This window comes from Papaver somniferum, chromosome 2 (genome assembly GCF_003573695.1).
Source record: "Papaver somniferum cultivar HN1 chromosome 2, ASM357369v1, whole genome shotgun sequence".
Classification (NCBI taxonomy): Eukaryota; Viridiplantae; Streptophyta; class Magnoliopsida; order Ranunculales; family Papaveraceae; genus Papaver; species Papaver somniferum.
In genome coordinates this window covers 56546592-56561522 of record NC_039359.1, presented here as the reverse complement: position 1 = coordinate 56561522, position 14931 = coordinate 56546592, and the positions used below count along the sequence as shown (strand labels likewise).

The following is a 14931-nucleotide window of genomic DNA, read 5'->3' as shown; positions in this document are numbered from 1 at the left end:
AAATAAATCTGTCTCCCACAGATAAGTCTATTCTGATAGATCAATTTGTTTCCCACAGAAGTGCCTATGAAGTTTTTGTTCTGTCTTTTGATAAATCAACGCGAACAGGAACCAATTGATAATCCGGTCTTATACTCCAGAAGAGCAGCCTAGAAAAATCAATCACCTCACCATAACTTAACTATATGGTAGTAGAAGAAGTTATTGTGGAATCGCAAAGAATGAGACGAAGAAATTTGTGATTACTTTTTATATCTTACATATCCGAGATAAATATCGAGCAAATCTTAGAGAAGATAGTACTCAATACAATAGAACAAGTAAAATCAGAACACGCAACTGCAGAGAAAATAGTTGGGTTTGGCTTCACGAATCCAAAATGAAGTCTTCAAGTCGTTAGCCTATAACGGTTTTGGAAAAACTTAGGTTTAAGGAGAATCGACTCTAGTCGCAACTAGGACACATGAAAATGTCGATATTAGGTTTTCCAGTTGCTAGATTTCTCCCTTATATAGTCTTTCAAATCAGGATTTTCTTTCAACCAAAGCTAAGGTAGCTTAGTAACAAAGCATTCAATATTCACCGTTAGATGAAAACCTGATTTAGGATTCAAGCTAAGTCTTCTTAAAACCAAAGCAATATCTCTCCACCGTTAGATGGTATTAGCTTGTTACACACAAATGAAATATACCTTCATTTAGATATGGGTAACCGTACCTAAACGTGTATATTGAGTTGGCTCAATAACAGTTAACCGAAGTTAGCTATATGAACACTTTTGTCTTAACCACATTCATCCAACACTCTAGATCTACAATGATGAGCAATCAATCATGCAATATAATCAAATGAATATAATTGTGTTTCAAATTGAGTTGTTGGATTGTTCACTATTTCACAGAAATATATATAAACCAATTGAATCAAAATCGGATTAATTTGTAAGAATTAATTCATGAACATTAAGTCACTGTTTGCAAAGATTGCATTCCTTAATTCATAAATGTATATGTTCATGAGTATGAAAAACATATTTAACCGACTTTAGAACTTTAACCACTAGGTTTACAAACAGGTACGCAAACTATAGCTTCCGGACTTTGGTCTTTTCCAACAGTTTGCAAATGGGTATGCATATTGCTGCCCCGGACCTTAACTCAGGTAGAACCGTTCGCATACTGGTATGCGAACGTGGTTCCCGAACTTTAACAATTAAAACCGTTCGTATACTAGGTATGTAAACAATGTTCCCGGATCTAAATCATACCAAAACAGTTTGCATACTAGGTTCGCATACTGTGCTGAATCCAGACAAAGGTTTTTGTTCTAAACTCTCATTTCAATCATTGAAACATCCTTAGAAGACGAAAATAGCTGTCTCACACAAACTATTAGCTTATAAGTAATTTTCGAGTGATCGAATGATCAATACGAAACTTTCCGAGTCGACATCAAATGATTGTCTCTCACAAATCATGTAAGATGTTTCAGGGCAATTTCCACATGATCGTCTTTTGACTTATTATTTAGTTTCTAACAAATAAATTATTTCCAACTAAACTCGTCAAGAATATGATGAACGTAGATAAAGCAAAAATCTTTCAACACATATTGCGAGTAATAGATAAGCGAGATAACTCGGATCGAAATGTCAAATGTGTATAATATAAAAGTCTATATAGCTATACGACTTAGTCTCATTAGGAGATATAATATAATAGACTTCTGAGTGATAGATAAGTTTTAATCTCCACATACCTTTTGTTGATGAAGTTCCTCCAAGCTCTCCTCAGTAAATCTTCGTCTTCAATCGATGAATGCCGTGAAGTCTAAAGCTCAACTACACATTCCATCTTAATCCGAAACATAGCTATAAGTAGACTAGAAATCAAGACTTATAGTTTAGATCAACTAAACTTGACAAACAAGCTTGAGATAGCAACGCTTGCGAGTTCGACTGAGCAATGCTCTAACAATCTCCCCCTTTGTCAATTTTAGAGACAAAACTATCAATATATATGGATTACAAAATAAATAAACTTTGTAGCTTCTCATCCATCATGCTTGATTTCCTTGGTTATTCAACATTCCTTGAATTCTTCGTTACTCCAAGTTCTTCAGTGATTCCGAACGTGTTGAACTCATCATCATTGTTGTTGAAGTTCCGTAGCCATAACAATAAGAAAACATATGAAAATCATATGTTCTCAATCATTGTTATACAATGTCATAGTATTATTACACAACATCAAACTCCTACAATATTGCACTGCCGCACTCCCCATAAAGATTTTGCAATGAAGCAAATGTTCAATTAAGAACTCTCCCCCATAAAATGTCATTCCCGAAAGAACATTAAGAGTGACCTTACTTTTACAAGAAAGGAAGAATTTCTTTGGAAATTAACAAATTACATGAACCATGAATTTGTATCCAGAAAACTCGAATAAATTAATCACAAGAAGACCTTATAGATTAATTTAGTCGGAAATTGTCAACATAAGAAAACTTACGGAGCCATACAGTACTTTCACATAAAAGTGGATCATGGAAAGATCAATACTGCGGAATATTCAAAGGTTCATTCTATCTTTTATCAGTATTTGCATAAAGACATAATAGTCTTAACTTTTGAGCATATATGAGATAATCATAGTTCACAGACGTAAACACACATATCTCATAAAATATTTTTGCAATATATAAAACCAATAAAGATTAATACTGCAAAATCATCTTCCAAATAACTTAGAATTTAAATAAATAAATCTAAAACATTGAAAGATGACAATCGTTGGAAATAGCTATGTGTAATCACAATATTTGTTATTTCAAACCTTAGTTATCCTTCTTAAACAAAAGAATAAATTCTCATAAGAAGTTTCCTAAACAAAATAAAAAGTTCAGACTTTTTTGATAACTTCATACCTCTCCATGACTCCATCATAAAAAGGTATTGTCGATATCCTTGATCCTTTTGACCGTAGAAACTCCATGTTCATGAGTTAGAGCATTCACCTTTCGATCAACAAAGCGATCAAGTTGCCTGGCCTTGATGCAATCAGAGATGAGCTTCTTCTGGTTTCGTATCAGTACCTTTTGATTTTTAAAGATTTTGGTCTAACCATCAGTGAGATGATTTATTTGCAGTTGTAGGTTTGCAAATTCAACCTTAGAATCATTATGAAAATGAATTAAATCCTTGACTGATTCAGCAATCCACGAGTAGTACTCTTTCCTTTCAATCATATTTTTCAAGACAAGTTCTTGAACCGAACTGCATCCTTTGATGTCTTCTTCCATATCAAGATTTACTACTTCCTGAGATCTTGAAGAGTTCTCCATATATTTTATTTAATAGGAACGGAGAAAAATATAACAAGAGAAAGAAACCCTTGTTACGAAAATCCTAAAAACTCTTAAAGAAGAAGAAGAAGAAGAAGACATGGGCGTTCGTGGAACGGTTATTGTTAGAGCACTACTCGGTCGAACTCGCAAGCGTTTCTATCTCAAGATTGTTTTTCAAGTTTATTTGCCAAAACTATAAGTCTTGATTTCTAGTCTACTTATAGCTAAGTCTCGGACTAGGATAAAAAGTGTAGTTGAGCTCTAGACTCCACGACGTTCATCATACAAAGACGAAGAACTACTCAAGGAACTGGTGGAACTTCCTCGACTAAAAAGTATGTGGAGACTTGAACTTATCTATCACTCAAAGGTATATCTACACTATCCGCTATCTTGAGACAAAAGTCATATTGCTATATAGACTTGGGATTATACACATTTGCTATTTCGAGCCGAGTTTATCTCGCTTATCTATTTATCGAAATATGTGTTGGTAAGCTTCGCTTTGGTGAAGTTCATCTTTACAAGTGACGAAAGTGATGTTGATTATTTCAATATATTGAAAATCGCTTTGATGAAAAATGGTGTGTGAATAACCTCTATTTAGCATCCTTTAAGAATGTTTCAATGATTGAAATGAGAGTTTAGAATATATATAACCTTGAATGGATATAAACATTGTATGTGAACTCATACTTGTGTAAATCCAAAATTCTTGAACTAAAGTATGCGTACTTTACTGGTTCAGGAAGTCCGGAAGCTAAGTCCGCGTACCCGTACGTGTACTGCCGGAAGTTCACATCCCGTGAATTTCTGCTGGAGTTTGTGAACTGAAAGCAAACTCAAACCGGGTACTTAAGTATGCATACAGGTATGCATACTTTAGTGGGTTATTTTCTAAAAACGGTTTATTCGTGAACTAAGACATATATAAACTAAGGAATGCATATTTGCTAACCGTGGCTATAATGTTCATGAATTCATTCGAGTGAATCAAAATCGTTTTTGCTTCAATTGTGTCTTATATACTTTTATAAGATCTAAGCAATTAAACAACTCTCTAACTAGTTCTTTTGAGTCATTTGAACTAGTTATGGTGAAGATGAATAAGGTTAATATGAAAGTGCTCATATGGCTAACCATTTGGTTAACTACTATTAAAACAACTAGGTGTACACGTTTAGGTACTGTTACACAAATCTAAATGAACGTGCATTTCATTTGTGTATAACAAGCCAAGTTAAATCTAACGGTTGAAAGATATTAGCTTGAATCTAATCAAGTTTTCATCTAACGGTGAATATTGAATGCTTTGTTACCAAGGTAACTTTGATATTGCAAAGCTTGATTTGGAGGCTATATAAAAGAGAACTCTAGAAACTGGGAAACCTAATCCCCACACCTCTTGTGTGATACTGGTTGTATAAGATAGAGTCGATTCTCCTTTAACCTTAGGTTTCTACCGAGACCCCATAGGTTAACGACTTGAAGACTTCATTGGGATTGTGAAGCCAGACCCAACTATTTTCTCTGTAGTTGCGTGATCTGATCTTGATGTTTCTATCATGTTGAGTGCAATTGGAATAATTGGCTCGAGATTAATATCTCCGATAGGCAAGATAAATAGTAGTCACAAACATCTTCGTCCCATCGTTTGTGATTCCACAATATCTTGTTTCGCTAGTCGATTAAGATTATTGTGAGGTGATTGATATTTCTAGGATGTTCTTCAGGAATATAAGTCCGGTATATCAATTGATTCCTGTTCACCTTGATTTATCAAAAGACAGAACAAAAAACTCGTAGGTATTTCTGTGGGGGACAGATTTATCTATTCTTGTAGACTTTTCTGTGTGATACAAATTTGTTTATTATAATATTCGACTTTGGGTCGTAGAAACTCTTAGTTGTGGGTAAGATTAGCTAAGGGAATCAAGTGCGTAGTATCCTGCTGGGATCAGATATGTAAGGATCGCAACTGTACCTTGGATCAGTGTGAGATTGATTAGGGTTCAACTACGGTCCAGACCGAAGTTAGTTTGTAGTAGGCTAGTGTCTGTAGCGGCTTAATACAATGTGGTTCAATCTGGACTAGGTGCCGGGGTTTTTCTGCATTTGCGGTTTCCTCGTTAACAAAACTTCTGGTGTCTGTGTTATTTATTTTCCGCATTATATTTTGTTATATAATTGAAATATCACAGGTTGTGCGTTGAATCGATCAATTGGTAAATCCAACCTTTGGTTGTTGATTGAAATTGATTGATCCTTGAACATTGGTCTTTGGTACCGTTCAAGTTAATTTCTCTTGTATTCAATTAGATAGCAGATTGTTATTTGCTTGAGTAAGTATTGAATCGAGAAATTGAGATATAACTCTTTGATATACTTTTTATTGAGATTGAGTCTGACTGTCTAGTTGATTCTCTTAAAAGTATATTGCAGTTAGTCCATACATATTGCTAAGTGAAATATTGGGTGAGGTTGTTGTACCCCCACTTTTTCAGTTATATAAAGTTAATGGATCAGAAGAGATCCAAAATTAGGAAATACACTTTATTTTCAGTTATCTCGTATCTTTTTATAGCTCAATAATTTAGAGGATTCGCTTCAAATTAGAGCACATGAAAAGTAACAAGATGCATTGGTTACTAGGAGTCAAGATATGACTCAACATTCATAAATAAAAAAATAACTTTATTATAACATACAACGAACTTTAGCATCCCGCAAATATCATCCTTGCAACTCTCAAGCTAGATACAAGGATGAAATTACCTAAAACTAGGTACCATGGTGAGATGTAATCCCACCATGAATATTGAGAGAAGTGTTGTAAATACCATCTGACTGTTTGTGCCTCGTATTCCTTACCTTTCTTCGGTTATATCTTATTCCATAAGAATTAGACATAAACCTTTTAGAGTATCCAACAAAAGGGTTTTTCTGAGGATTAAGTCTAGGACCTCTTGAGATCCGTTCCAAAGGATAAAAATTATGAGAATTCCATCTCCTAGACTTATTCTCATAGACATTCCTGTAGAGATTTCTAAGTGACCTTGGAAACCTCTTTAATGAGAGTTATGATTTTCTGCAGGAATGAAATCCATTGTAGATGTCGTCAGACAATTTACTCTATCAACTGTAAAAAGAAGTAGAATTTGAAGATCCGAAATCTGATTCTTTCTAGTAAAACAATGTAGAGCATTGTGATTTATTATCCCGCAGAATGAACAGGTTCGTGGATAAGAAATATTGGAAGAAACCTGTTATAAACTCATAGCCTTTTAGGAAATCCGCAAGTAACGCAAACGTTTCTTAGCAGATAATTCCTTAGGAGTAATTTTATCTATGCTAGGTAATACCACATGAGTATTATATATATGCACTATCCCTGGGCTAGCTAGTAACAGAGATGCAACAAGTTTCTCTTTTTCAACACGAAAGTTGTTCAATTATGATGAATGTGTCTTTATTAAACGTTCTTCACTGATTGAGTCTTCTTTAACAGTATCTTCAATCATACTAATCTTTTCACGTTGTAGAGTAGTTTCTTGAACAAGATTTTCGATATTGTTAGAAAAAGACTCAACAATACTATAGAGTTCTCGTTCTCTATCAAGAGACTTCTCAAGTTCATCAATGAGCTGAGTATATTTTTCCTCAAGCGATCTAATTTTAGAAACTTGAATATCAATAATCTCAGCAGATTTTTTTAAAGTTCTGGTGAGCTCCATTTCAGATTCTGACGTAGTGTCAACTGTCACTTTAGAGGGAATGTTATCAGAATCTGATAGCAAAAGTTTTCTACCTTGGTATTCGGAAGAAGCATCTAAGGAGTTATCTTTTGAGGTAAGCCCAAGATGTTTGGCATAATCAAAAACTTTGGAGGACATCTCTATGCGCGTAAAAACGAGATACACTTCTATCCACATAAATCATATTGCTAGAAACACAGACTTATGAGGTCTTAACATGTTTGTCTTCTGTGATACCAATTGAAAAAGCGGGGGTATACCAACCACACCCAATAATTAGTTCGGCAATCTGTATGGACTAAATTCAATTTAATTCCGAGAGCACCAGCTTATAAAGCAAGCTCAATCAAGAAATATATCAAAGAGTTATATCTCAATTTTTCAATACAATCTACAATCGAACAGATAGAAATCTGTGAGCCTGATTGATATGAGAAATAACTTGGACGGTACCAAAGACCAATGCCCAAGTGCCAATAAATGACTATCCATCAATCAAGGTCGGATTTTCCATGATTGAACTACACACAACTTGTGATATTTCAATTATATAAACAAATATAATACGGAAAAGAAATAACACAGACACCAGAAGTTTTGTTAACGAGGAAACCGCAAATGCAGAAAAACCCTGGGATCTGGTCCAGATTTGAGCACCACACTGTATTAAGCCGCTACAGACAGTAACCTACTACAAGTTAACTTCAGACTGGAATGTAGTTGATCCCTAACCAAGTCTCATACCGATTAAGGTACGGTCGAGTTCCTTACGCCTCTAGAACCACGCTGAATTCTGTGTACTTGATTTCCTTAGCTGATCTCACCCACAACTAAGAGTTGATACGACCCAAAGTCGAAGACTTATAAAAAATCTGTCTCCATAGATAAGTCTATGAAGTTTTTGTTCCGTCTTTTGATAAATTAAGGTGAACAAGAACCAATTGATAATTCAGCCTTATACTTTCCAAGAGCAGCATGGAAATATCAATCACCTCATAATAACTTAACTATATGGTAGCAAAATAAGTTATTGTGGAATCACAAAGAATGAGACGAAAAGTTTTATGATTACTTTTTATATCTTACCTATCGGAGATGAATCTCGAGCAAATCTTAGAGAATCTAGTACACAATATGATAGAAAAAGTAAAATCTGAACACACAACTACAGAGAAAATAGTTGGGTCTGGCTTTACGAATCCCAAATGAAGTCTTCAAGTCGTTAACCTATAATGGTTTTGGAAAAAACTAGGTTAACGGAGAATCGACTCTAGTCACAACTAGGACACAGGAAAGTACCGGGATTGGGTTTTCCAGTTGCTAGAGTTCTCCCTTATATAGTCTTTCAAATCAGGGTTTGCTTTCAATCATAGCTAAGATAGCTTAGTAACAAAGCATTCAATATTCACCGTTAGATGAAAACCTGATTTAAGATTCAAGCTAAGTCTGCTTAAAACCAAAGTAATATCTCTCCGCTATTAGATAGTCTTAGCTTGTTACACACAAATGAAATATACCTTCATTTATATATGGGTAACCGTACCTAAACGTGTATATTGAGTTGGCTCAATAACAGTTAATCGAAGTTAGCCATATCAACACCTTTGTCTTAACCACATTCATCCAACACTTCTAGATCAACTATGATGATCAATCAATCATGAAAGATAACCAAATGAATCTCATTCGTAAGAATCAATTCATAAACACTAAGACACGGTTTGCAAAGATTGGATTCCTTAATTCATAAATGTATTTTTTTCATGAGTATGAAAAATATACTTATCCGATTTTAGAACTTTAACCACTGAGTTTGCAAACAAGTACGGAAACTATAGCTTCCGGACTTTGGTCTTGTCCAACAGTTTGCAAATGGATATGCATACTGCTGTCCCGGACATTAACTCAGGTAGAACTGTTCGCATACTGGTATGCAAACATGGTTCCGTGACTTTAACAGTTAAAACCGTTCGCATACTAGGTATGCAAACAACGTTCTCGGACCTGAATCATACCAAAAAAGTTTGCATACTAGGTATGCATACTGTGCTGAATCCAGACAAAGGTTTTTGTTTTAAACTCCCATTTCAATTATTGAAACATCCTTAATTAGAAGACGAAAATGGCTGTCTCACACAAACTATTAGCTTATACGTAATTTTCAAGTGATCGAATGATCAATACAAAACTTTCCAAGTCGACATCAAATGACTGTATCACACAAATCATGTAAGATGTTTCAAGGCAAATTCCACATGATCATCTTTTGACTTATTATTTAGTTTCCAACAAATAAATTGTTTCCAACTAAACTCGTCAAGAATATGATGAACGTAGCTAAAGAAGAAATCTTCCAACACATATTGCGACTAATAGATAAGCGAGATAAACTCGACTCGAAATATCAAATGTGTATAATATAAAAGTCTATATAGCTATATGACTTAGTCTCATTAGGAGATATAATAGAATAGACTTCTGAGTGATAGATAAGTTTTAATCTCCACATACCTTTTGTTGATGAAGTTCCTCCAAGCTCTCCTCAGTAAATCTTCGTCTTCAATCGATGAACTCCGTGAAGCCTACAACTCAACTACACATTTTATCCTAATCCGAGACATAACTATAAGTAGACTAGAAATCAAGACTTATAGTTTTGGTTAACTAAACTTGACAAACAAGCTTGAGAGAGCAACACTTGCGAGTTCGACCGAGCAATGCTCCAATAGATAGTAAATACAGTTCTTATATTAGAGTTTGTATTAGATAAATTTCTTCTTATTACTCGAGCATATTAAAGATCAATTCCCAAATTTACGAAATTTTGATATATGAACAAGAAAATTTTTAAACTCAATAATACTTTTTAGAAAAAATTTGATACATTTATTGGAATTTTTTATTATCCCCCCTAATATGAATTCCTTGTTCTTCCCACTAATTATGATCACTAACAACTTACCTATATACTATAGTTACATCCGCAATTGACTTTTTTTTTGTGTGTGTGTGTGAATAATGATTTCATTAAAAGGAAAGTAAGACTCATAGAGACCCTGAGATACAAAGATAGTAGAGTCATCTAATATAGAAGGTAAGTTCCTTCTCACATTAGATTTGTCTACTAATAGTTTTTGATTAATACAAGCTAGGGGATTGTTAGACCAGTCCATTCCATAATTTAAAGTTCTTGCCAATTTTGCTAAGGAAACTGCGACGGCATTCCTGTCCTAGGAACAAAAAAAATCAAAAAATTTTGTAAAAATGTTTGCCACTTTAGCAGCTTCCTCCAAAATATTTTTGTTGCCCCATGAGACCTCTGATGCTTTTCCTTTGAGATAGTCGAAAAGACGTTCGCAATCACTCTCAATGCTAAATTTTTTGATGTTCTTTTCCGTTGCCCAGTAAGATGCTTATAGGATACCTACATTTTCCGCTTCTTGTGGGTCTATGCTTGAATATGGCCCTGCTCTTCCTCCTTTAACTTCACCTGCATCATTCCTTAGAATTAAAGCAATGCTAATAAGCAAACTCCGAAATCTAGGCTGCATCTACATTGATTTTTAGGCAATAATAATCTTTAGGCAATAAGACTCTGGAGCTGATCATGGGATTTTGGATTTCTCAGTGTAGCTTTTATTATCCTTCTTATGTAAGGTTTTCCCATACCAATAAAGAATATGTTTATAGATTTCTAAGGACACCAGAAAAGCTGTTTTGTTTTTTTCTTCAAAAACTCTGTTACTCCTCTCCTTCTATATGAATCACAGTTTTGTAAGAAGTAATTCTATTATTATTACCTGAGTGATGAAAACAAAAAACACCATAAACACTTGCACTAATTGGATTGGTTCTTTTTGTTTGTCAAAGGAACATAAACAAGTAGGTGACATAAAAGGGGTAAAACTGTCATTAACACAATATAGTCTCCCTGTTGAATAACACCTGTCCATTAAAATACAGTTAAATGATTTGAAGCTTTGGAAGTAGCTCTGCTCTCATTGTTATTAGATCTGTTTCAGTGCTTTGATTTGTCCACCACCACCAGTCCACTCCCCCTTCCCCTCTTTTCCATTCATACCCCAAAACAACAAAAATAATATGATGAAGAAAAAGAAAAGAGACAAGATAATAATACATGGGATTCAGAATTTCTAACAAATCAATCAATCAACAAAGAAATTCCATCTAATTGGTAAGCCCCTTTGAATCAAAATCTCTCTATCTTTATCTATTTTAGAATTTGATTTTATGTCTTCCTGTCTGTGACCAACATAGAGGAGAATAGATAGAGACAGAAATGGGTTTACCTTAGATCCAGGGTATGTTAATAAAGAGGTTGAACTTTTCTTGTGATTCTTGAGATTTTCTTTGCTTTTTTGTTGAAGATTAGGTTCTTTTCTTATCATTATTATGTCATCATATCTTTCTAGCTTTAGATTTTGTGTTGACAAAAGTTTGGTTTAAGGCTTATTCTCACTAAAGTTGTTTGTAAAAAGTCTTAAGAGGCTGATAATGAAGTGTGTGTTCACATAGTTTAACAACCTTCACAATTTCAGCTGAATATTTGATTTTGGTGATTGAAATTGAGTTTTTGAGGTTGGTCTTAAAGAGGGTTTTGATTTGTTTTTGTAACAGATGTATGTAGAAAGGATTGGATTGAGATGAATTTAAGTTCTTTTGAAAAGGTTGGAAGCTAAGTACAGCTAAAAGTGGAAAAGGGAAAGTGTTATGGAAGAGATGTCGGCGGCAATGGCAGTGCCATTCAGGTTAGGTAATTTAATATGTGATAGCTCAGTGATAGCAACCCATGTAGGAATCACAAGTCTTAAGTTGATAACGGATACGGCTAATTTGATATCTGATACTTCTAGAGCAAATCAGCTGTTGCTAGAGTCCTTTGATGGCGGATACGAGAATTGCAGTAATCAAGTTGATTTAATGAGTTTGCGAGGACAAGGAGAGGATAATAGAGGAAGCGGACAGGAAGAATCTTTGCTTAAGATGGTTCCTGAAAGTGAAGGCAATATGGTCGTGGCTGATTCCGTAGTTCAGGAAAGTGAGGATGATAATTTGTCACTTGGTGGCGGTGATCTGGTACATGATAGTTCATGCTCTCTTTCAGTCACTAGTGATACAAGTAGCTTATGTGGGGATGAGTTTTTGACGCTGGAATCTGCTTCTGAGTTAAACAGGACAATTTCTATGGAGATTGACAATTTAGAGGAACCAAGTAGTCAGAGGGAAGCCCATAGCGATCTTGTTACAGAAGCCAAAGTTAAAAGACGGGTTGAAGATGATTCTAATTGTATAGGGTCGACATCTTCTCTCCAGGTGGGTCAGGATAGGAGGACTGATGGTGCAGTTAGCCGAAGTGTGCCTGCATTGGGTTCTTTACCTCGTTGGGGTTCCATCTCTATTTGTGGAAGAAGACCAGAAATGGAAGATGCTTTTTCTGTTGTACCTCAATTTTTCAGTGTTCCCCAAGAGATGTTATTCTGTGATGGTATGGTCAATGGAGCAAACCCCAATTTGAGTCACTCAACTGGTCATTTTTTTGGAGTTTACGATGGACATGGGGGTCCTCAGGTACTCTTGCTGCACCCTTCTTCTTCTTTTTTCTCGAAGTTACTGTTTTTTTAACTTTTTTTGAGGTAATTTCTGTTGGAATAAATAGTGTTACTATGTTAGGACTTGAGAGGAACAAGAAAGTAAAACCCCGATAAATCACAAATGGGTGACTCCCAAACATGAATTGAAGTTGCAGTATTTTAGAAATCATTAGACCAAACAGTATTTTAGTTTCTTCATATAGGTAAATTAAATTCTTTCCGTTCTCCTGTTGTTTAGTTTTCTCTATTTTCTTTTTCCTTTCGGCTTTGTCAGCTTAACAGAATCACTTGTTTTATCTTTCGGAAGGTTGCCGATTACTGCCGTGATCGTTTTCATTTAGCTTTAGTAGAGGAACTTGAAACCGTAAAACAAACATTTTGCAATGGAGTAGATATCAAGACTGATTGGAAGATGAAATGGGAGAAAGCTATCACCAATTGCTTTAGGAAAGTCGATGCTGAGATTGGGGCTACCCCAAGTAGTGGGGAAGGTAGTTCAGAACCCATTGCTCCAGATACTGTTGGTTCTACTGCTGTGGTTGCGATGGTTTTTTCATCTCATATTATAGTTTCAAACTGCGGTGATTCAAGAGCAGTGCTCTGTCGTGGCAAAGAAGCAATGGCGTTGTCAGATGATCACAAAGTAAGAATCTTCATCTTGTAGATTAATGATTAAATGTCAACTAGGTAGTCAACTTGCCAAGCCATGCCTGCTAGGTAGTCAACTGGCCAATGGCTTGGCCACATCATTAAAGTGCTAACCCAACACAACAGGGTTCTAATTATCTCTAGCACACAGGTGACAATAGCCTTTGGTTGGTCAGATTTGGGTCTTTGTGATCTTCTTAGGGAACTATGTTAAATGTAGCATGTAATTTGGGAAAATGATAGCATGGGTCTTAATCTTTTCAGCCGAATAGAGAGGACGAATATGCAAGAATTGAAGCAGCTGGAGGGAAGGTCATAAATTGGAATGGATCTAGAGTTTTTGGTGTTTTGGCAATGTCGAGATCAATTGGTATGCCTCATGTATTCTCTTTACTTTTTTGTTTTCATTTTCATCTTTTGAGCATTATATCCGTTACTACTACCTGAAACAAAAGAGACCGTTTTGAATGTCACATCTATTGAATAGATCATTCACGTGCGTTGTCTTTTAAATATATAGTCTTTTTTTTCTTTGATGTTAGCACTGAAATAAGCTGCGATCTGGGTACTAGATTAAGGGAATAGATCCTAACAATTTTAATCTCCTACTTATGTGACTTCGAGTTCAGTTGGCTTCCTTAGTGTGTATTGCTGAACTTGTGCTTGCAATAATTATAACTGACTTAATGAACTTTTGGTTCCTGGTAAGTTCGATAACCACAATCAACTTGTTGTAACCCTTATTTACCCCCCAATACCCTTAATTGAAAGATACACATGTCCAGCAATGCTTGTTCGAAGAACTTGGTTCAACTTTCCTGGTAGTTCATTAACCTAAACGAAACCTGCACACAGACACGTTTACACCTTATTTACTCCATTCGTAATTCTAGTTCAGCCTTTATGTTAGTGTTTATAATTTTTCCTGTTCTGTCTGTCAGGTGATAAGTATCTAAAGCCATCAGTCATTCCTGATCCAGAAGTCATGTTTGTTCCTCGAAAGAAAGAAGACGAGTGTCTTATTCTAGCAAGTGATGGGTTATGGGATGTCATGACAAATGAAGAAGCATGTGAAGCAGCAAGAAAACGAATATTTGCTTGGCACAAGAAGAATGGGACGAGTGATTCACCTTGCGAAGAAAGAGGTGAAGGGGGAATTGATCTTGCCGCTCAAGCAGCAGCAGAGTATCTGTCGAAGCTCGCTATCCAAAAGGGAAGTAAAGACAACATTACTGTGGTTGTCGTGGACCTGAAACCACATAGAAGGTACAAGAGTAAAACCTAACTGTAAGTTAACAGAAAATTTGTATTGACAGTAAGACACGTGTAGTCGATTTTCAAACTTACAATTATACAAACTTTTGAAAATTTAGTGTGCTGGTTATCATCATTGTCACTAATATATAGATAACCGATTTTTTTTTTCTACATTACATTATATTTTGTCTGCGCAATTCACTGTTTCTGTGTAAATATGGAATAGAATCAGCTTTTTGCGGAATCTCTCGATTTCTCTTGATAATTGTGATTGTTTCTGGTCTTCCGGCCTATTGAATGCTCTGAGATGC

General features: G+C 35.2%; 1 protein-coding gene across 2 annotated transcripts; it reads left to right on the top strand.

Moving 5' to 3' along the window:
• The first annotated feature begins 11057 nt into the window (after positions 1-11057).
• Positions 11058-14864, top strand: LOC113347719 (probable protein phosphatase 2C 6). 2 transcript variants are annotated; one of them, XM_026591389.1, is made up of 5 exons: positions 11058-11298; positions 11742-12692; positions 13023-13358; positions 13628-13733; positions 14305-14864. In XM_026591389.1, exons 2-5 carry the CDS (start codon positions 11835-11837, stop codon positions 14646-14648), a joined length of 1644 nt encoding a protein of 547 aa, XP_026447174.1. In that variant the 5' UTR covers positions 11058-11298; positions 11742-11834; the 3' UTR covers positions 14649-14864. The 2 variants fall into 2 exon arrangements, with proteins under 2 accessions (XP_026447174.1, XP_026447175.1); XM_026591390.1 differs by lacking the exon at positions 11058-11298 and having other exon boundaries at positions 12030-12200; positions 12299-12692.
• Positions 14865-14931: the final 67 nt, after the last annotated feature.

Bases quoted from the DNA above. Each gene is read 5' to 3' on its own strand.
- LOC113347719 (XM_026591389.1), top strand. From the start codon at position 11,835: ATGGAAGAGATGTCGGCGGCAATGGCAGTGCCATTCAGGTTAGGTAAT. The intron at 12,693-13,022 runs GTACTCTTGCTG...ATCTTTCGGAAG, and splicing joins ATGGACATGGGGGTCCTCAG to GTTGCCGATTACTGCCGTGA. The intron at 13,734-14,304 runs GTATGCCTCATG...TCTGTCTGTCAG, and splicing joins GGCAATGTCGAGATCAATTG to GTGATAAGTATCTAAAGCCA.